Raw genomic sequence first — 24319 nt, forward strand, 5'->3', positions numbered from 1 at the left:
CCAAGTCCTGCATTTCTATCATCATCTGTTTACAATAAAAGAGTGGAAAATGAGATTGCTGAAGAGAAAAGTGAGTGAAAAGTACTTAGGCTGTTTAAGGTAAACTGGGCATAACTTTTGCCAAACTGCTGAAGTTGTCTGCCCACATAGCCCAAGTGATTTCTGGTCTGCCTGCTTTTTCATGAGACTGAGACTTTTTGGTTTAATTGATTGTAATCTAATTCTAGTGATTCCGATTGTCAACCCTGAGTACCCAGAAGGATAATGAACAGTGTCGCTGGCTGTCCCTACAGTTTGAGGATGACATCTACTCAGGGTCTCAATTTTCTGCCATGGGTCTTCATGTGACTGAACAGGTGGATTCTCGACCCGCATATCTTTGGGTTCATGGGGCAGGATGTCCCACGAGGCAGTGGGACCCAGAGTGCAGGATTTGCTTCCTTTTCTTTCCTTAACTGCCACATTCCCTCATCTCCAAGACATTATGACTTAAAGCATGATGCAGCCAGATGGACAAGTTGTCACCATTCTGAACGATTGGGAGCTAGCTCCTTGGGTCCTTGTCAGTGCTGTTGAGCTCCATTGTTTCTTTGGAGCACTTCTTTGACCTCCCCTTGAATGTTGATCATTTGAGAGTTGAGAAAACAAGACCAAGAGGGGTGGGGTGATGCTTTTTGGCCACCTGGGCAAAGTGTCTGGCCCATTTAAGTTGATTTCATTGGAGTTTTGATTGAATGCTTGTGGAGGCTGGCTTTAAGAAGGACACTAATGTTTGATTGGCGGTCCTCCCATTGAATCTGGAGGATGTGGTGGAGACATTGATGAAGGAATTTCTCTCATGCTCTTACGTACCATTAATACAGTTCAAATCTGACTGCAGTATAGGAGCATAGTGACGACAAATACTTTGAACACAGGAATTTTTGTTAACTTGCAGAGGTCTTTGTTGTCAAACACTCAGTTTGTAGAGATTGAGTTGGCATTGCTGATCTGGTGCTGGATCTCCTCATTGGTGGCCTTCTAAAAGAGATGACTGTGAAGGCATGGGAATTGCTCAACATATTCTAGAGGCTCTCCTTCAACTTTTGGGAGGTGAAATATTTGGCTGATGAGGTGTGAGTTTTATTCTGGTAACATTAGAGGACAGGTCAAGTTTCTTATATGCAGAATTGAAGAGGTTGGGAGCGGCTTGCAAACGTGGTGCAGAGTGGGTAATAACACTGCAGTCATCCACAAACTGTAGCTCATGGAATGCAGAAAGCTCTTCACCACTTAAAGTTGGTAATCCCTGGAGAAGGATAAGCAGTTTAAAAACTGGAGGAAGAGAGCAAACATTCTTGAAATTATAGTGGCATATTTGCCTGTGACATTTGCATCAGTCCAAGTGCTTCAACTGGAACAGTCTAATGTAATCTCATTTCCTTGCCCTTTCTATTTATATTTTTTAAATATTTGATTTATTTTTACATTATATATTTTCTGCTTCAGTGCTTGCCTGTAGTAAAGCAATCTAGATTTTAATAACTCTCTCAAAAACATCTCTTCTAACCTCACTTTCAAAACCCAGGCCCTGAGTCTGCCTTCTTATTATCGATTGACCAACCACCGGAAGCAATCTTTAATTATTGAATATTTATTTCCAATAGTGACTCTTCCACACTGCCTTCAGATCCAATATGCAAATATATTTTGTGCATTCTGTTAAATAGACTTCCGGGTTCTAAATTTTTTTTCTGATTGTACGGATTACGTTAACACTACTTAGAACATTTAGCTTACTTTTTTTAAACTCTCATAATGCACAAGAAACATTATAATTTTAAATTAATAACTTTTAATAAACATTTCATACTTACATTCATGCAGAAAATGCAATCCAAATTGATTGGAAATAGATTTTAAATACTGCTGTTGACTACAATTTTTGAAACAATGGCAGGAAGAGATGTGAACAGTTAGTGGACCCACCCTACAAAACTTCATAAACATTTAGGAGCAAACTAGGTTTGCTGAACTTGGAATTAGAAGTTTTCTTTTAATGTTAAACTAGGGGTGAGGAGAGGAGGGGATGAAGGGCAAAGTATGGGTTTGGCAGCAGTAGGACTGTTCATGTGTGGGTTCTACAAACATAACTTTAAAATAGGTGCAGTTAGTGCAGCAATCTGTCCTTCTCATACTATGGAGCAACAGTAAAAGCCCCATGCATGTAGTTGCAAAGCCATGCATGGTTCTGAACTAAGATCTATGGGCAGAATAGTGACTTGGGTAGCGTTGTACATTAATAGTTAAAGATTCACCACTAGTGTTGTGAGCCTATAGCAAAAACAAATGGATTATTAAGTTTTATTACCAGGACAATTCATTATAAAACCAAAAAAAACGCCATATTGCCCTTTATTAGGCTTCATCTAGAACACACTTATCGTTTTGGTCACCTTAGAAGTCTTGGAAAAGTTTCAAAGGAGGATGTCTTTATTAAGGACTATAACATGGATACTTAATGTTAGTGAGGACAAGTTACATAAGCTTAGTTTAGTCAGTACAGGGAGCATGCTGGTTGGTACAGTAAATGTGAATTTGCTGCAAACAATCAAAAGGGAAGGGAATAGATTCCTTTCTGTGGCTGAAATCAGTGTATGAACGCTGCACAGGTTATTGAGTGATGTGCCTCATGGTCACTGGCTTCCTGGAATTCAATTTGATCACTTTTTTAAGGGTGGAGACAAATTGCCTCAATTTTTTTTGAATTGGCTTAGGATTTTACACTTGACAAGTGATGATGATTATACGTCTTCAAAGAAAATAATGCAAATAATTTTTACCACTGAGTTCTAAGGCTGCCAGTCTTATAGACAATATTTGGAAATGATTGGTTCTTTGGTTGCACTATTATCAAAATAAAGGGGCATTAAGGGGAATGTGGTTCATTGAACATGAATTCATATTAACTATGATTCAGAGCAACAACTTCTATTTATACTGCATCTTTAATGCAATGAAATGCCCCAAGGCTTTTCACAGAAGTACTATAAAACAAATTATGATACTGAGCAATCTCCTTATAGATGACCAAAAGCTTGGTCAAAGAGATGCATTTTAAGGAATGTCTTGAAGGAGGAAAGCAAGGTAGAGAGGGAATTCTATAGCTTGGGGCCTAGCCAACTGAAGGCATGGACACCAATTATGGAGAATTAAAGATGGGAATGCATAAAAGGCTAGAGTTAGAGTAGCACAACATTTCTGAGAGTTGTGGGGCTGGAGGAGATTACAGAGGTAGGGAGGGGCAAGGCCATTGAGGGATTTGAAATTAAGGGTGAGAATTTTTAAGTCAAGACATTTTTTGACCGGGAGCTAGTATCGATCAGCAAGCACAGGTGATAGAGGAATGGAATTTCCTGCAAATTAAGACATGGGACAACAGAGTTTTGGGTGACCTCAAGTTTATGGAGGATAGAATGTGGAAAACCAGCAATTGGAATAGTCGGATTGAGAGGTAACAAAGGAATGAATGAAGATTTCAGATGCAGATGAACTGAGACAGCCGAAGTCAGGTGATATTGTGGAGGTGGAAATAGGCGGTCTTAGTGATGGCACAAACACGAGGTTGGCAGTCCACCCAAATGCAACACCAAGTTTGCGAACATACTTGCTTAATCTCAGACTGTTGCCATGAAAGGGGTGGAATTGGTAGCTCAGTAACAGAGCTTGGATTGTGGGCCGGAAACAATGGCTTCAGTCTTCCCAATATTAATTGAAGAAACATCTGCTTGTCCAGTGCTGGATTTCGGGTAAGCTCTGTGGATGTACCTACACCATATGAACTGCAGTAGTTCAAAAAGGCGGCACACCACCACCTTCTCGAGGGCAATTAGGAATGGGCAATAAATGCTGTCCTAGCCAGCGACACGCATATCCTGGGAAAGAATTTTTAAAAAGCAATCTGATTTAGCAACAGTGGAGGAGTTGAGAGGGGTAGTGGTGAGGCAAAGCTGGGTGTTGTCTGCATAAATATGAAAACTAATGCTGTGCCTTTGGATGATGTTGCTGAGGGACAGCATATAGAAGAGAAAAAGGAGAGTGAGAACAGGGGTATGAGAATGGGATGTGAATTAATTCATTGAATTATAGACCTCTAAATATATTTTGTATTTGCGTGGAACGCTTAAAAGCATTTTAAAGCTTTAGTTTTGTCCATCTAAGCATTTTCTAGGATGTTGGCACTTAAATCATTTTGGAAATTATTCTAGCCTAATCGTAAAAAGGAAAAGGTATTTTTACAGTTTCTAAGGTGCTGGCTTAATTTTCATTATTTAATACTGCATTGTTGCGTCCAGTACAAAATATAATGTGTGGTAAAATGGAGTACCATGTACCTTTTTAAGATAATGCAAGTGGACTAACCATGTGACAATACTGACCAATCACTGTACAGTATGGGCTACTGGTTATTTAAGTCTAGAGCTGGAGGTGGTTGTGGGACCATGCAAGGATTTAGTGCTCTGCCTTCTGTTGCAATAAACACCCACAGTTTTTTCTTATGCCAGGATCTCTCCGTTATTGATAGCAAGCATCAACTAACAAGTGTATATGAAGATGTGCAATTTGAGTTTGCTCGACTAGTGAACTCATAGACTCGACATAATATAATGTAACTTTATCATAATGTTTCCAGGCTTGTGTCTTCTGTTCTGTACATTTATGTTTGAAGTAGCAAGTGCCTCAGCTTATCCAAAGCTCTCTGGTCAATTTAGGTATGTTTTCTGGACTGAGTTGTCAAAATGCATACCATTTAGCAAGTAAAAGTTCCTCAGTATTGAAATTTCAAAGCTGGTTGTAGATTGCTGGAAAATCGCTTATGCAAATCAAATCTTGCAGTGAATTGCAGCATTTAGGATAACTGAAATGGATGGTAGCCTTTTTACTGGTATTATTTTAACATTATTGATTTTAGTATGTCGCAGTTTTTGAGCTAGGACAGGCTTGGTGCAGGAAAATGGAGACCAGAGCCAGGAAGGATGTGCATTATCTCTTGTGAAGTTAATGGCATTTCCAAAACTCTTTCATTTGGTGTTCTGCTGCAGTTTTTCAGTATAGGATTGTTGTAATGGAATCCCAGAAAACAAGAAGCACTTTTGCAAGACTGGTGAGCCATCTCAGGCAGTATGATTTATTAAGTATTCAAAGAATTTAGTACCTTGGAGATAGATGTCTTGAATATTTATGCAGCTAGATAAACTAACCAAATGCTGTTTGGAAAGTTATGAATGGAGTTGTTTAGCTCAGAACATAATATAGTTTAAAGAGAGTTAACAGTTAACAGTTTATAAAGTTATTTGAATTCCATTTTTCACTTTTACCATTTATCAAGACCTTTATACTTAATTTTGTCTTAGTCATCCTGCAATGGGTTGAGTTTAAATATCTGCCTGCTTCACATCGTTCCCACACAAGGTTTTCATTTTCAAATGATTGTGAAGGATTAATGACTCAAAATCAGGAATCCAGGCTTGTGTTTACCAAATTAAACCAGGACCAGGAACCACAGCTTTGCCTGTTACGTGTGAATGAAGCGGTCATCAGTTTCAGAGAAAAAGCTTGTTACCTTGTATCGTTGTATTTAATGTGAAGGATTGATGGAATTAGCTGTTATGTTTAAAGAAGATCTTTAGAGATGCTGCAGTGAAATAAGGAAAATAGTCTCCATTCCTTGCTAGCTTTTAGCCATTAGAAATAAATGTTGTTCTGGATGAAAGAGCACTCAATTTTGCTAGCATGGTTTCGTTAATGTGAATTTTTGGAGCATCACATCTAAATATTGGACTAGTAAAAAAAATTTCATGCTGTCCTTTGTGAAGTAAACTTGCTTCTGGAAGGAAAAATCTAATACAGAACTTCAAAATGTCTATCTTTATAGTTTATGCTTTGGCTATATATCAGAGATGAGACTAAGTCAGTACAGTATTGCTGACCATTTGCTGTCACCAGAATAAATTTTGCTTTTCAGGCAAAGAGAATTTTGTGAAAGTGCCTTCTGAGGAGAACCAACTGAGTCTTAATGAAAGATTTATAAATTGTTTTTAAAAAAAACTGACAGCTCATGGATTTATTTATGTATATACTCCTTTTGTACCTGCAGTTTATGGTAAATTTCCAAAGAAAACTGAATCCATTGCTGATGAGGATTTTGCCACAAAATCCCTCTTACATAGACCATAGCAAGAGAAAGCTCAGTTTAATATATAAATCACGTACGTTTACAATGCTTAAAAGCTACAAACGTGGGATTAGACACAGCAGAAATCTAATCTGAAAACAAACCTTTCTTCCGATGAAGGAGATGGATGGCTTGCTGCTGGAGCTGCTGCATTTACGACAAGCTCACCAAATAGGCAGTACTTTCAGTTCCTCAGGGAGGTGCCTTCAATCTAGCAGCTAAACAGCGCACAAACTGTGGGGGAGGTACTGTAGCACTGACTTGTCTTCTAAGAGAGCATAGCAGCGGGGGCTGGACAACTTCTGGGCAGATTTTTAACCAACGGATGATTAATTGTTCAACCCATGTTATCACACTTTGAGATAATGTGTTACTCTACATTTAATTATTTTCTAAGTGGAGGATGTTCAGCTTGTGGAGGATGTCAGCAGGCTTGCATCATTAATTCAGGCTGTGAGTCCGTTTTGGGTTGAAAATGGCTGGCTTTACTGGAAAGTAGCAGACAGAAGAAGCTGGAAGCAGTTGGCACTGTATACATGGCTTAAATTCTGAGACATTTTAATTCTGCACACTAAAAGCCAGCACTATGAGCTCTGGAATTGCTGTTAAGTGTGGAACTGATTCAACAGCAGAGACAAATGAGGTGAGAGCTGGATAACTATTGAAGTGGATTGTGGGGAAGATGAAACTTTAATGGACTTTGTGCATCTTTGGACTTTTGAAGCTTACAGCATTAGTCAGGAAATGATCTGCATGCTTTTGCATTGGCAAAGCATCAGTTTAGCTTTGTCAGGAATGTTAGTTGGGTTCGAATGTATTTTGCAGGAAAAATTTTGAGTAGAGAAAATTTGAATTTTTATGTTTAAGATAAATTTATTTAGTTTGATATATAGGTTACAAAACTTCCAGTTAAATTCGACAGTAAATTACAAATACTGGCAGCAGCTTTAGTCTCCCTCCTCTTTGCATTTAATAGACAGTGATATTCCAGATGCCAGGATGAAGTTGATTGTTTTCTTAACTGGGGGAAGGGTCAGGAAGCTAATGCTTTAGGGGAGTTTAATGTTGCGAGCAAAGACCAGATAGAAGTAATTTTCCTTATTTGGTCCCTTTAATAAACACTCCCTCCCCTCTTCCCCCCCCTCCCCCCCCCCCCCCCCCCCCCGCCCCCCCACCAGCCTTCCTCAGAAATATTCCAGTTTTGCTGAAGTAAGGACTTTGCCATGGAAACAAAGTTTGGTTTTGTTCTTTGAATTTAATGTCTAATCACTAGTTATGAATTATAGACTTACAATTACATAGTTAAAAAGTAAGTAAAAAAAAATGTATGTTTACATTTGGGGCAAAAAAAAGGAATTTTCCATATTGCCCCATTACTTTGACCTTGTGTTTTTAAATTCGATGAATTAATATAATTTAGCACAATAAATGGGATGAGGTGTCTATTCATTTCCTAACAGATACTTAAAAATAGCTAAGTTATAATACTTCAATATTGCAAACTATACCTTTTTTGTTTAAACCTGCATGCTATTAATAGTATTGCTGCATCTTTATAAATTAATAACTCCATTTCTTTACTTCTGAAAAAGATTTACAAAATGTTAAGTGACAATGATATCAACTATCGAGCTATCTAGAAAGAAAGACATCAGTTTTAGATTGTGTAATTTGAAAATGATTTAACAATAGTTATTTTTCTCACTCCTTATTTTTGGAATTTTTAAAAATGAAATAATTGCAGTAGTAAATTGGTACCAGAAGTAGATTGGAAAGGTTAGTACTGTGATGCTTTCAGTAGAATAAAATTACTGATGGGAGATTTCACTGAGGCCATTGTCACGCTTGAAACAGACAATTTAAATGATGTTGCTCTTAAGCTACTATGATGTATTAAATAGGATAAATTGCAGCATGTACTGTAAAAAAAACTCTAAATTATTTTGATTAAATATAGCACAAAATGTCTGAGTGAATACCAATGACAGTAATGATCTCCAGGTTTCCAATGAATATTTGGCAAGGACTCTGTTCTTTCTCTGTGATATTAAAATATTTCCAGCTGTTTGGGGGCAGAGACAGAACCACTAAGAAAAGTTGGAAGGGTAAAGTTGGGGGATGGGGAGGAGGGGGTTGGTGGCGCGATGAAAGTATCCAAGTCTGGTATTAGGAACATGCGTCACAGGACATTATTCATGCCACAAAGCATTGGGAGAGGGATTTTTTTCCCCCCTCCCCCACAGTTATGCCCATGTTTGGAAAGTTTAGTGGGGTTATTTTAATGCAGATTTTTTAAAAATAATGGTGTGTGGGGATATTCAGCTTTATATAATATTTTGCAGATGCTATTAATCTTTGTAGCATGAATTAACATACTGTTATCTTTATAGCATGAATACATACCTACTTGTGTGATTTATCGATATGAAGAATTATTTTGCCACTAGCTCTGGTTATAGTACATCGACCAATTGTGCAACTAATTTCTATTTTAAGAATTGACTTAAATGGTCCTTTGATATAAAGTAATTTTAAGCACTATTGAAAAGCAAAATGCAGTGCTCCTGAATGTATTGCTCAAAGACTGTCTAGTTCTTAAGAGCATCTAATGATTTAAAATTAAATTTGGTGCAGCTTGTGAGAAGTAAGGTGTTACCAGTAGGCTATGGCAAACACCAAGCCCTCATGAGGGACTATATTTTTCTGCACGTTTCCCAATCTAAGACCTATTTGAGGGGAAAAAAAATTGTTCAACCAAAAAATAGGAATGTATCTTCAAAGCAATATTTTGATTGACAGCAAGACTGGCCACTTGCAAAACTTGTAATATTCATTTTATCCATGTTATCTGTATAGTATTCCATTAGACTAAGGGGAATGTGGCAGCCTTATCTGCATTTTTGGAGTCATGCTTGTCTGTGACTTACATCCTTGTAGACCCAGATTAGCTGCTTATTCCTTCATCTCTCAGTTGGTGACATAACCTTCAGTGGTCTCCTCTCTGGAACTCCTTCCTTAAACCTTTGAAGGTGTCCACTATTTTCTCCAGTTTTTATAAGCCTTTGGTATTGCAAGTTTTGTAGTCTTATTGCAGTGAAGGGTACATTGATGTAGGTGCAGTCTAAGTCTTATAATCCACTAGTGTGACCTAGTTGTCTGTCAAACTCTGGGTGTTGCACCCTCTTGCAAATTAGTTGCAGTGAAATTAAATATGAACAGCAACAAAACCAATTTCAACGGAAGGGTAATCTACTAGTCAAGTACCAAGCAAGAAATGAAAACTAATCCTAAAGTTAAGATAAATTACAAATGAAGGCAAACTAACCAATTTCTCCAAATATTTTTGAAACAACTTCTGGTCACCAATTTTTGTTGGCCAACAACCTTGTTCAGGAAGCAACTTCAAGTCCCAACATTAGTTCATCACAAAACATAGGGCAAAGTTATGGAGTGACATCATTGTTTACAAAAGCCCAGCTGGCATAAATGCGTATGGTCCTTTTCATAAGCTGAATACTTAATAATGGTTTGCAATGCAAACACAATGAAAAATGACACAACTTTCCAAGTATATGGTATTTATACATTTATATAGTATAGATGTTCCTATGCTACTCACCCCAGCTAAGCCTTGTGGTAGGAAGTTCAATATTCTAACCATTCTCTGGATAAAGAAGTTTATCCTGAACTCACTGAGTTGCTCTTACAAAGAGCTAACACTGATATGATGGACTGAATGGCTTCTTTCGGTGCTGTAACCATTTTATGATTCTGTGTTGAAAGCGCACACTGCTGAATGTAAAATGGAGGGTACAGCTAAATCAAGAGCTGCAGTGTTCCCAGCGGAAGGATGTTCTTGAAGCTTGTTTTGAGTTTTGTTTGAACCATACAGGAGACCAGATATGGTGAGGCAGAATGGAAATTAAAGCAGCAAATCATAGGAAGCTCTGAATTTCAGTTCTTGGTTTTGTCTTTTGTGGGGCTGAAACTGAAGTGATTTATGCTCCGTCCCAAATTGTCCCTTGAATTCATGCCCCAGCTCCTCCATTTCCCGCACCCTCTTGTGTGTTTTTCTTCTGTTATTACAGGCTTTTTCTCTTTCCCCTATCTCATCCCCTCTTCATAAAACTATGATAAAAATGTGTTACATAAAAATATGTTACACTTCTCTGAAAATCTTTCGAAATTGAATTTGTTACCTTGTTTCGAGTAACTCAAATTACCAAAAGTTATTGGCTGGCCAGATATCTTTAACTTGTGCTGCCTCAACCTATGGTTTTGGTCAAAATAACAACTTCACACGTGAGCTTCTGAAAAGATGACATCCTAATGTAAAAAGAAACATTAATTTTTTTTTATTCGTTCATGGGAAGTGGGCATCGCTGGCAAGGCCAGCATTTATTGCCCATCCCTAATTGCCTTTGTTCAGAGGGCAGTTAAGAGTCAACCACATTGCTGTAGGTCTGGAGCCACATGTAGGCCAGACCAGGTAAGGACGGCAGATTTCCTTCCCACAGGACATTAGTGAACCAGATGAGTTTTACAACAATCGACAATGGTTTCATGGTCATCATCAGACTTTTAATTCCAGATTTTTTTTTAATTGAATTCAAATTTCATCTGGGTCCCCAGAGCATTACCCTGGATCTCTGGAATACCAGTCCAGTGACAATGCCGCTATGCCACCGCCTCCTCCCTAATAAAACTGCTCAAACACAAATGTGCAGCTAAATTCAATCATATTGTAAAGTGTCATTTATATGTGATGTTAAATAGGGCAAATTTTCAGATGGTTTTGAGTCTCCTTACCTGGTAATTTGTATCAGTAAATTAAAAAAAATGTAGTTTATTCAGAATGAACAAGTTGGGAAATGATCAAATTTGGCTATAGGTAATTTGCATTTTGCTGAAATAAATTTGTATAATAGCCAGTTTAGTACCTGGCTTTCTGGAGTTTTTATAGACATTTTGGAGTCTGAATTATGTAACTGTCCATTTTTTTTTTGCAGAAACCTACATGATCTTAATAATGGTTTATTTTACATATTTAGTTTTTAACTCAACTTTTTAAAGCTAAGAATAAAGAATACATAGGAACAACAACAAAATATCTATAACACTGTTAATTTAGACAACCCTCCTAAGAGGCTTCCCAAAATGTTTGAGCCAAAATAGGAGCTAAGCTAAAGGGGAAAAGATTAGAGGGATCATCAAGGTTTGGTCAAAGAGGTGTGTGTGTGTTCTTATGGGTTGGCATTGGTGACACAAAAGTGTGGGTTTTAGAAAGCAACAAGGATGACTGAACACCTTTTTGAACGTTGTTAGATTAGCAGCCAGGCTTGTAGTTTGGGAAAATAGATGACAGATCTATTTTAACATGGAGCAGTGTGGGAGGCAAAGTAAAGAATGGGGCAATATCTTCAATTTAAATACACTGAAAGGTCTGGATGAATTGAGAGGCTTAGCGATCAAATATGTAATTCTCATAGTGTCTGCATGTAGGTAGAGCCATAAATTTTGATTTTATAAAGAAGAGCTTAGAATTCAAGAGTGAGGAAGTAATAATGAATTAATTATACAAAGTCTTGATCCGGTAGCTGTGCAGAGTTTTGGGCACCCATTATAGAAACCGGAGTTCCTAGGAATACTTCCCTTGGATCAGAGAAGACAAAGATGATTTAATGGAGATTGTCTTTAAATTATGAAGGGTTCTGATACATTGAGCAAAAAAAATTTCCTTCGCTTGATAATCAATTTAAAATTACCATTGAGAGGGAGGAGAGAGGTTAATAGAAAGTTGCATGTTTTCATTCTGTAACCTTAGAACTGAACATTTCATATTTTGAAGCATCTTTTTAAATCCTGCCCATTGGGGCTTTTTTTAATAGTTTAACCTGATTTTTGCTTAGACCTTAATTCATTTTCAATTAACAGTGTACTCTTGCTACCTTAAAGGAGAGCGAGTTTGGGCACAGTCAAGGTATATTCCTACAAAGGGGAAAGGTAGGACAAACAAATCCAGAGCTCCTTGGATGAGTTAAGAGATAAAGACTAAAATAAAGATGACAAAGTGTGCATATGATAGATATCAGGTGGATAATACAAGCAAGTACTGGGCTAAATATAGAAGGTTCAGAAGGGAAATGAAAGAGCAAATAAGAGAAGCAAAAGAAAGTATGAAAAGAGACTGGCAGCCATATTATAAGGGAATCCCACAGTCTTCTCGGCATATAAATAGTAAAAGGAAGAGTGGGGCTGATTAGGGACCAAAAAGGGAATTTATGCATGGAGGCAGGATATTGCTAAGGCATTAAATGAATAATCTACATCTCTTTCTATCAAGGAAGATGCTGTTGCACAGGTCATGGCGAAAGAGAAGGCAATTCAGATATTCAAAGGGTTTAAAATTGATGAGTTATTGGATAGGCTATCTGCACTTACAGTTGATAAGGCACTGGGACTGGATGAGATGAGGAAAGTGAGTGAAAATTGCGGAGGCACTGGCCATAATTTTCCGGTCTTCCTTAGACTCGGGTGGTACCAGAGGACTGGAGAATTGCTGATGTTACACCTTTGTTCAAATAAGGGTATAAAAATATGCCCAGCAACTACAGGCCAGTCAGTTTAACTTTGGGAAGCTTCTAGAAATAATGATTCAGGACAAAATGGGTAAATGGACAAACAGGAGCAAATGCAGGTGTCATGAAAATACAATAATTCTCATATTATTGCAATTTATTGTTAAGGTAGGTTAATAGGTAGGGGTTGGATTGTGTGTGTGTGTGCCTGTGTGTGTGTCTGTGTGTTGATTTGGAGATAGCTGGTCTGGAGGCTTGGAGTTATAAAAAAGCTAGGTTTGAAGTGCTAAATACGTAAACATGGCCGAAAGTTTAGAGTGTGAGGGGGAAGGAAAATTTGCATTTTTAGATAAATTAGGTTAATTTGAATTCCAAAGATGGTAAGATGTCACACCTAGTCAGAAGAAGCTAAGCCAAACAGTGTGTTTATTTTTCCCAAAGGTTACTGATAATATGAACACTATGAAAAGATTTATATTATGAGAAATGTAAAGTTCCAAAGGAATATCGGAACAATGGAATTTGCATTAAAAAGGGAGAAACATGTATAAAGGAGATGAGGCTATGTGTCAAAGGAGAAGGCATTCTAAGATTTAACAAGTGTGTAAAACCTCCAGTCTCTGCATCAAGTTGCTGTCTATAGCAACCAAAGCTGAGAAAACTCACTTTGAATTCTCCTATCCTGGGTATAGTGTTGCTTTGCTTGGGTCTGTTTAAATCTATTTGTTTTTACTGTTGTCTCAACGGAGGTGTAACTGGGAGCCAGATTAATTACGCGTTTTAGGAGTTATTATAGTAATTTGTAGATCTAAGTATGTGCTTGAAATCTTTTCTTTTGTTAGTAAATGTTTAATTTAGTTTTCTAAAAACTCAAGTCGTGGTAGTCTTTTATTTCTGAATTTGGGGCATGCATCTTGAAATAAAGTACAAATTGCAAAGCAGTTGTGACTGCGTGATCAAGTTTCCCTCGTGGATTTGACCCGCCTGGCACTCATATCTGCCATGTCATAACACAGGTTATTTAAGGAAAACTTAAATGGATTTCTTAAGGGAAAATCGTGTTTAACTAACCTACTGGAGTTTTTTGAAGAGGTAACAGAGGGATGATGAGGGTAATGTTGTTGATGCAATGGACACAGAATTCTAAAAGGCACATTGGTAAAGTGTTGCACAACAGACTTGTGAGCCAAGTCATAGCTCATGGAATAAAAGGGACAGTAGCAACATAGATACAAAATTGGCTGAGTGACAGAAAACAAAGTAGTGGTTAATGGATGTGTTTTGGACTGAGGAAGTGGAATTCCCCAGTTGTCGGACCCTTGCTCTTCCTGATATATATTAATAACCTAAACCTTGGTATACAGGACACAGTTTCAAAGTTTGTGGATAACATGAAACTAGGAAGCATTGTGAACTGCGCGGAAGATAGTGCAGAACATCATTAGGACATGGCCAGCCATTCTCCCAACTAAGTGGCAGATGCGATTCACTGCAGAGAAATGTGAAGTGATTAATTTTGATAAGAAGAACACGGAGAGACAATATAAAATAAAGGGTACAATTCTAAAGGAGATGCAGGAGCAGATAGACCTGGGTGTATATGCGCAATAGCCATTGAAGATGGCAGGACAGGTTGAGAGTGCAGTTTAAAAAGCATACAGTGTCCTAGCCTTTAGTAATGGGGTCATAGAGTACAAGAGCAAAGTTATATTAAAACTGTATAAAAATACTGGTTCGGCCTCAGCATCTAGTTTTGGTACAGTACATCACACTTTAAGATGTGAAGGCATTAAGAGGGAGAGTGCAGAAAAAATTCACAAGAATGGTTCCAGAGTAAGGAACTTCAGTTATGTTGTTAGATCGGAGAAGTTGTGGACTGCTTTCCTTGGAGAAGACAAGATTGAGAGGAGATTGAAAGAGGAATTCAAAATCATGAGGAGAAACTGTTCCTTAGATAATTGGCAAAGAAACAATGGATAAAAACAAAAAAACTGCGGATGCTGGAAATCCAAAACAAAAACAGAATTACCTGGAAAAACTCAGCAGGTCTGGCAGCATCGGCGGAGAAGAAAAGAGTTGACGTTTCGAGTCCTCATGACCCTTCGACAGAACTTGGAACAATGGAGACATGAGAAACATTTTCACACAATGAGTAGTTAGGATCTGGAATGTGCTGCCTGAGAGGCAGGTTCAATCAAGGCATTCAAAAGGGAATTGCATTGTTATCTGAAAAAGAAGAATATGCAGGGTTATGGGGAGAAGGGAGGGAAAGGGCATCAGGTGAATTGCTCATTCATAAAGCTGGGACAGACACGATGGGGCAAATGGCATCCTTCCACGCTGTAACAATTCTGAGAGTCAGGAGTTTTAGAGTGGAAGCACTATCTACTCACAGCATTTGGGCAATTAGTCACATTTTAGATGACTGGTGTCTCTTTGGTTTAAAATCATAATCAAGTGCAAATCTGATGTGAAATTAAATGTAAATTTCCATAAACAGTCCATTTTATTTTCACATTGCTTTTACCTACTTAGGCTTTAACATGTTTTATATGTCGGGAAATAAATTGATATTTACTGTTTAATTCATGACACTAATGCTCAGATTAGGTTATTTTTTGGAATATTTTCTTTATATTTAAGAGTGGTGATGGGACTCATTGCTTTAGAGTCTAATGGTAATGGTGAAAATGAAAGGGTTATGTTAAAGGATTTGCAAGCTCTTGCTCATTAAATGTGAATTGTCAAAAGTGGATGTTTATTTGTCAAGCTATCATCTAGCATTTTGTTTAGAAATTAGAAAGCATTCAGTCCCTTTTTGATAAACCAGGTTTAAGTGAAATATGCTGTAGGATGAGAATGCATACTGCTAATTTGGAGCCTTTACTTATTTTTATTTGAAAGTTGAACCTGTTTTTCACAGAATTTTAGGAAACGTTAAATGCTTCAACCTGCATTGGTTCAGCCATAGTATGTAAAAGCTAATAAGTACCCTGATCATATCAGTTTGAGCTATTACAGCTAGTATGGTGTTTGACTCAACTGAGATACTTTGGGATTGAGTTGCTCAAGTATTCCATTTAAAAACAGCAATATGCTGAACAAGGCACAAGTCAGGGGTGTGATGGAATGCTGTTCACTTACCTGGATGAGTGCAGCTTCAATGACACTCAAGATGCTTGACATCATCCAGGACAAAGCAACCCATTTGATTGGCACCTCTTTCACAAACATTCACTCCCTCCACCACCGATGAACAGTAGCAGCAGTGTGTACATCTACAAGATGCACTGCAGAAACTCACCAAGACTCCTTAGGTAGCATCTTCTAAACCCACAACTGCTACCATTTGGAAGGACAAGGGCAGCAGACACATGGGAATATTTCCAAGCCACTCACCATCCTGACTTGGAAATATATCGCCATTCCTTCACTGTTACCGGATCAAAATCCTGGAACTCCATCTCTAACAGATCTGTGGGTGTACCTACACCACGTGGACTGCAGTGATTCAAGGAGGCAGCTTAGCACCACTTTCTCCAGGGCAATTAGGAATGGGCAATAAATGCTGGCCCAGCCAGTGATGCCTGCATCCCATAAATGAATAATAAAATAGATTGCTTCTATTCCTCCATATACTTTATTACGAGCTATTGCACATATGTTTTTCATAGTTCTCATTATTATGAAATTTTGCAGAAAATAACCCTTAATTATTGTATCACCTGCTCTAAGGATAACTTACATTTATATAAAGTAGAAAAGTGTCTGTGTTTCAAAGAAGTGGGGTCAGAAATAAATGTTGCTGAGTCAAAAGAGGAAATACTGGCAGGATTAACCAAAACCTTCATTAAAGAAACGGGTTTTCAAGAGATTTTTGAAGGAGGAAAGGGAGGTGGAGAGATGGGAGAGTTTAGGGAGCCAATTCTAGAGCAAGAGGTCTAGATGGCTGGAGACATGACTCCTCATGGTGTGGTGAAGGGGGTTTGGATGCACAAGAGACCAGAATCAGAAGAGGTTACAGAGCTAGTGAGGAGAGAACCCATGGAGGGATTTAAATATGATTTGAACTGTTGGTAGAGAGAGGTACAGTGTATGTCAGCAAGGATAAAGGTGATGGGTGAGTGCAGTGTAGGATATTGGAGCAGAGTTTTGAGTCTGAGACAGTGTTTGCAAATGGAGTTGTGGAGAGTAATGTTACTACACATCAATAGTTAAACTACCAGTGCCATCTTGCTGTCTTATTCTGTTTAAGTAGACAATTGTACATTATTCCAAAATCTTTGTTTCTATCTTTTTTTCCCAATTGATTTGTACTTGTCAGGATAAATTGAATGATGTGTGTATTTATAGAGCTTTAGGCTTCTAAATGGTTTCTGTACAGGTAGCCAGTTGTTTGTGATTAATAGCGCTTGTTCTGTGAGGAAAAACTAAGTGACAGTTGGGTCAGCTTGGTTGTGGAATCTTATCAACTATTCAGCTGTGAAGGACATCACAACCTAGCCCAATCCTGTCTTCGACCAACATCTACATTAACGTATATAAAAACAAAAAAACTGCGGATGCTGGAAATCCAAAACAAAAACAGAATTACCTGGAAAAACTCAGCAGGTCTGGCAGCATCGGCGGAGAAGAAAAGAGTTGACGTTTCGAGTCCTCATGACCCTTCGACAGAACTTGAGTTCGAGTCCAGGAAAGAGCTGAAATATAAGCTGGTTTAAGGTGTGTGTGTGGGGGGCGGAGAGATAGAGAGACAGAGAGGTGGAGGGGGTTGGTGTGGTTGTAGCGACAAACAAGCAGTGATAGAAGCAGATCATCAAAAGATGTCAACAACAATACTACAATAGAACACATAGGTGTTAAAGTTAAAGTTGGTGATATTATCTAAACGAATGTGCTAATTAAGAATGGATGGTAGGGCACTCAAGGTATAGCTCTAGTGGGTTTTTTTTTTTATTTTTTTTTATTTTATATAATGGAAATAGGTGGGAAAAGGAAAATCTTTATAATTTATTGGGAAAAAAAAAGAGAAGGGGGAAACAGAAAGGGGGTGGGGATGGGGGAGGGGACTCACGACCTAAAGTTGTTGAATTCAATATTCAGTCCGGAAGGCTGTAAAGTCCCTAGTCGGAAGATGAGGTGTTGTTCCTCCAGTTTGCGTTGGACGCAAACGCAAACTGGAGGAACAACACCTCATCTTCCGACTAGGGACTTTACAGCCTTCCGGACTGAATATTGAATTCAACAACTTTAGGTCGTGAGTCCCCTCCCCCATCCCCACCCCCTTTCTGTTTCCCCCTTCTTTTTTTTTTCCCAATAAATTATAAAGATTTTCCTTTTCCCACCTATTTCCATTATATAAAATAAAAAAAAAAAAACCCACTAGAGCTATACCTTGAGTGCCCTACCATCCATTCTTAATTAGCACATTCGTTTAGATAATATCACCAACTTTAACTTTAACACCTATGTGTTCTATTGTAGTATTGTTGTTGACATCTTTTGATGATCTGCTTCTATCACTGCTTGTTTGTCGCTACAACCACACCAACCCCCTCCACCTCTCTGTCTCTCTATCTCTCCGCCCCCCACACACACACCTTAAACCAGCTTATATTTCAGCTCTTTCCTGGACTCGAACTCAAGTTCTGTCGAAGGGTCATGAGGACTCGAAACGTCAACTCTTTTCTTCTCCGCCGATGCTGCCAGACCTGCTGAGTTTTTCCAGGTAATTCTGTTTTTGATCTACATTAACGTACTTTTCAGCAGAGATAACTGTTTAGTGATTCAGTAATAACAGGCTGACTTTCCCTTCCCTAAGTGGTGCTGAAACTAATTGTGCCACACTTGCCACAAGCAAGTGTGAATGCTGGTGGCTAGATGAAAACTGCACTGTCTCTGACCTGGGGGCAAAATATCTGGTCCTTTCAGTTTGGCAATGGGGCATTTTTGAATTGCGGAGACTAAATATAGAAAACAGACACATTCAGAAGTGGCAGAAGTGTGAAGTAAGACAATTGATTTGATCTTGTTTTGCAGCAAAGCTTGGATAATGGGTGGAAGAGTGAAACTGAAATTTTTCTATAATCTGTTCATTGTAATATTGATCATATGATTAATGAGTACAGTATTTAGCAAGTGATTTTATATAATTTATGTGGAGGTGATGGATATCTAATTTGCAGCTGATGGGAGACAACCACCTTGGGAACATTGGAGCAGGAATCGACCATTTAGCCCCTTGAACCTATTCTTAAGAGGGAATAAATATTTTTATTCGATCATGGCTGATCTGTGACCTAACTCCATATACCAACCTTTGCCCCATTTGCTTCATGTTGGTACTCTGTTCTCCAGCTGAAAATATGAAAACATTAGGAGCACAATGTGCACCAGGAACTGCACCCTGCTTGGAGCCTTTTTTTCACGTTCCATTATTAGTTGAAGTGTGAGGCAATATGCTGGACACTTTTTTTGTTGCGCTTGTAAGAAAGATGTTGAAACAAAATTTACATGTTTTTAAGTCAACAAAAAAACCTTATATAATTTTTGAAACACATCTTTAACTCATCTTTTCATTGGAAATAAGCAAAATGCATTGTAAGTTCTTCCTGTTATTTTGCTGTGGTTTATATTGTACTACATTGTTTAAAAATGTAATTTTCAGTTAACCCAGTAGATGGTAACCTCTGGATTACTCCCATTGCCAAGCACGACAGAGGGTAACAATAGTAAAATTGGAGGACTTCGGATTCTTGTGGCATGGGGATCCATTCTGGAGCAGGAGGCACCTATTCAAAAAGGTTTGCACCTCAAGACTGGGACCAATGTGCTCAGGAGGAAGTTCTCGAGTGTAGTTGGGGAGGGTTTAACCTAAATTGGCAGGGGGTGAACACCAGCAAGTTGAAGCAGAAAAGAGAAATAAGGTGCATAAAGGAGTGTGTGTTGAATAATATTAGGGAAGGAAATAATACCATATTTGATATGAGCAGACCAAAAAGGGCTACAAGGAGTACAAAAACAGGTTTAGAATGCATGTATTTAAATGCACAAAGTGTGGTGAATGAGGTTGTTGAGCTACAAACAAAAATAACCATGTTGGCATATGATATAGTGGCAATAGCAGAAACGTGGCTTTAAAAATTGAGTACTGGATGCTTAATATTCAATGATATAAAGTGTTCAGAAAAGCTAGCGAAGGAGAAAAGGAAGGTGGGGTGGCAGTACTCATTAGGGAACACATTTCAATTGGAAAGGATGTCCTTAAACCAGAGTTGAGAGCCAAAAACGGTATGATCACGCTAATGCAATTATTCTATAGGCTTTCAAATAGTGAGAGTGTGATAGAGGAGCAAGTCTTCGGGGAATTCACAAATGTGCAAGAACTATAAAGTGCTGATATTGGGGGACTTTACTCAAATAGCGATTGGGATAATATAAGAGTAAGGGGAAAAGAAGGGGAAGAGTTTCTAAAATATGTTCAGAACTTCCTTGACCTGTATGTTATTGGTTCAAGTAGGAAGGAGGCATTGCTGGACCTCATTGTGCCAAGTGGACCAAGTATAAAGCTTATATTAGTAATGGAGGATAGCAAGGAACAAATTAAAGTTAAAGTTTTACATCAGCTCCTTCAGAGCCGCTCTTCAGTTCTCCATAGGCTGTATCCACCAGCCACTGCGCTGTGTTTTTTAAATTCATTTATGGGATGTGGGTGTCACCGGCTACGCCAGCATTTATTGCCCATCCCTAATTGCCCTTGAGAAGGCGGTGGTGAGCTGCCTTCTTGAACTGCTGCAGTCTTTGTGGTGTAGGTGTACCCACAGTGCTGTTAGGGAGCAAGTTCCAGGATTTTGACCCAACTACAGTGAAGAAACAGTGATATATTTCCAAGTCAGGTGAGTGTCCTATCGATGATGTAGTCTTTGAGGTGAGATTAACCAGCACAGATGTGGCAGTTATTCCCCCTGATCTTAGAAGTGTTGTTTAGTTCTTTTATTTGTGTATAAATAAAGCTCTCAAGGACAGTACCTGAAAGATGTGGAACAATTGGATGTTGGGAACCAATAAAACATTCACTAAAGGCTGTAATACCAACCACCCTCACTAGCATCGAGTCACAGACAAGTGGAATGAACTTGATCCCAATATTGTCAAAAATTAATTTCTAAAATGTGGAATATAAAGTGCCTCCAATGGTACCATTGATGATTACTTGTGGAATGATGATGCCACAATTCATCACCGCTGATGATGAAGAAGAGGTAGATCTGTTTGATCATGTTAAACAACAAGGCTATTGGGACAAATTCAAATAGTGATCAGAATAATCTTGAAGGATTTCAATGTGAAGTTTTGTAATTAAATTATTGCATATAGTTACATTGTATTAGATGAAATATATATAGTTTTTTATCATAAAATAAATAGTAGTAAGCATCTGTCTATCTCCAGAGACGATGGATTGTGCCCAGATGTCACTTCTGGATTGAACATCATCTATTGTGGCTGTAGAGGTTGACTTGTGAGTGGCAATCAGCTGGCACAGATGAATAGTGTTGGCCTGAGGTCAAATGATTTTTATTTTACTTCCATTGGGCTCTCTTTTTAACCATCTGGTCGTTTCTTTTGCCCTCTGCTTTTTCCATGCTCTTCCTGACTGTCTCCTGGCACTCTGGTCAGCAGTGTGCATCAACTCCAATCCCAGTCAACTTGATACTTACCCCTTTCAAAAGGTGAACGTTGGTGAGGTGATGTAGCACTGCGTCAGCCTTTTACAAACTAAGGCAGCAAGTGTTTGACAGAAAATTCCTCCAAGTCAACAAAAGTCTTAGTTTACAAAGCAGTTGTTGTCAACACGCTCCTGTACTTTAGTGAGAACTGGACTGTATGCCAGCGACAGCTAAGAGTGCTGCAGAAATTCCATCAGCGGTGCATCCGCTACATTCTCCAGATTTAGTGAGAGGACTGTTAAACAAGCACTTGTCATTTTCGAAGGAAGGTCCACAAGCATTCGGGCAAAACTCCTGCAAAATCAACTACAATGGACTGGTCACTGTATCTGGCCAAATTCGTCTCTCCTGTCGTTCCTGTTCTTTTAACTCTCAACGGAGGTTGAGGAGTGATCTGGCAGAGGTGTACAAAATTATGACAGGTATACCTAAGATAAATAAAGAAAAGCTGTTGCCATAAGTTGATGGTACGAGGACGAAGGGACATGGGTTTATGGTTTTGTGCAAGAGATAAAGGGAGAATCTAAAGAAGAACATTTTTACACAGTAAATGGTAATGACCTGGAACTCCATCTGAGAGCAGTGGAAGCAGACAATCATTGGTTTCCAAAGGAAATTGGATATGCACTTGGTAGAAATAAACTTCTAGGGCTGCAAGGATAAAATGTTCGAATTAGATTGATCAGATCCCTCTAAAGACAGCTGGCACTCGTGGGCTGTAATGACTTTGACTTCATGATTCGGATCTTCGGAGTTGCTAGCTTAGTCAATACTACTCCTCCATGCCCTCTTGGGACAGTTCTAATGGATCTTTGCACAATCTTTGCTATCAGGAAGGTGTTAGCATGAGATTTTATGCCACACGTGTTGATTCTTGCACATGACTTGTTATACTGTGGTGAATTTCTTAAATAAAAATTAAATAAAAAGATGATTTTCTTTTAAGATTGATTTGCCTTGTTTTCACTTTCGGTATTCTGTATCATGGACCATTGCACCTTCACACACATTATTGAACTTAAATATGTATGATGTAAACATATCCCTATTTGTTTTTTAGAAGGCTATTTTTCTGATTTGATTGAACAAATCTTTATGCAGATGAGTGAATATTTTGCAATGTCAAATGCCAAACACCCATTTAATATCATGTTTAAGTCAGATGCTTTATTGTGTTTTTGGCTCAACAGATTGAGCACTTTGGTTTGTTGACTGCTTTGCAAATCACCTTACTCTCCCTTGGTAGTACAAAGGAGATGTCTAATTTGTTGAATTTTCAAAGATCGTGGAGTAATCTATCAATTTCTTAACTGATCTTTTAAACATTATTGGACAAGCTAAATGATAATTTGTCAGACATGTTGAAAATAAATACACAGCAATGTAAATGAAAGTGGCTGATTCTGTTCATGTGATTTTTATCTGAATGCATCTGTGGCTGGATTTTCATTGTATGAATGTAGAATGAGTGTGATGCTTCATGTGATTCCTTGAAGGAAGGAAGTCTCACTGTGCTTTGTTCTGTAGTTGGATTGAGTCCAGATTCTGGATTTGTATTACAGTTTCAACATTGGTGTGAAGAGAAACCACTTCAAAGACATACTTGAGTTGTACCGTAATTGTCTTAGTTTTTTATTGCTATGCTTTTGGGTTATGAATTCTGTTTTTTAGCTATTGCTATGCATTCCTTGTTATTACGTAGTTTATAGTCTTGATAATATTTTTATGCATGGACAAGCTATGGCACAAACACAAGCTTTTGAGTCACATATTGCTTGCGAAGTAAAAATTTACTTTAGTTTTCTGAAGATCCTTTGTGAGTGGGGAAAAGTATCTGAGTAATTATGTTTTAGAAAATGTTACATGACTGAATTTCTCTTCCCAGAAATGTTCCTGAGATTTAGACAGGAGAGCTCACTTGCAAAAGAGAATTGGGTGCATTTAATCTTAAGTTGTCACCTTTTTTTTGTATTTTTACACCAAACCCACACTTGAACTGAGTTAAGAGTTTTAGAGCCACCTTTCGCTTTCCTTATTTTGGTATATGTTGTCAAGTGTTAACTGAGGTTAATCGATGAAGTGTTCTGTTTACCTAATTTACTTAAAGCCTCTTAAATATGAACATACGAAGTAGGGGCAGAAGTAGGCCATTTGGCCTCTTGAGCCTGTGCTGCCATTCATTAAGATCATCTGATCTATTTGTGTTTTGAATTCCAGATTCCCATCTATCCCGATAACCTTAGATTCTTTTTAGGCAAGGGAATCAATCTACCTCTGCCTTAAAAGTATCCAGTGACTCTGCCACCACCACCTTCTGAGGCAGAGAGTTCCAAAGTCGCACAATCTTCAGAGAAAAAAATCTCCTAATTTCTGCCCCTAAAAGGACAACTCCTGATTTTAAAATAGTGTCCCCTAGTCTGGACTCAACCACAAGAGGAAGCATCCTTTCTCTGTCCACCTTGTCAAGATGGTTCAGGATCTTATATACTTCCATCAAGTCACCCTTCACTCTTCTAAAATCCAGCAGAAGCAAATCCAGTCTGTCTAACCTTTCCTCATAAGGCAATCTGCTCATTTCAGGTATCAATCTAGTAAACCACCTCTGAACCGCCACCAATGCATTTACATCCTTCCTTATAAGGAGACCAAAACTACACACACCATTCGAGATGTGGTCTCACCAATGCTTTGTATAACTGAAACATAAGATCCTTATTTTTATGTTCAATTCCTTTTGTAATAAAGGTTAGTATTCTATTAGTCGGCTTAATGACTTGCTGTACCTGCATACTAACTTT

The 24319-nt window shown here is 38.2% G+C and overlaps 1 protein-coding gene across 2 annotated transcripts in view; it reads left to right on the forward strand.

Annotated features, from left to right (window-relative positions):
• The window catches only part of mcc (MCC regulator of WNT signaling pathway), a 248698-nt gene that overhangs the window by 52850 nt on the left and 171529 nt on the right, over positions 1-24319 (forward strand). Inside the window, exon 1 of one of the 2 annotated variants that reach the window (XM_041186139.1) lies at positions 6474-6857. The exons of the other annotated variant lie outside the window; for it this stretch is intronic. Coding sequence (XP_041042073.1) covers positions 6801-6857 — 57 coding nt within the window. The 5' untranslated portion in view covers positions 6474-6800. Of the gene's footprint in view, positions 1-6473; positions 6858-24319 lie in introns of those variants that run through there. 2 annotated transcript variants of the gene reach the window in all.

The sequence above is a fragment of the Carcharodon carcharias genome, chromosome 4, assembly GCF_017639515.1.
Source record: "Carcharodon carcharias isolate sCarCar2 chromosome 4, sCarCar2.pri, whole genome shotgun sequence".
In the NCBI taxonomy this organism is placed as follows: domain Eukaryota; kingdom Metazoa; phylum Chordata; class Chondrichthyes; order Lamniformes; family Lamnidae; genus Carcharodon; species Carcharodon carcharias.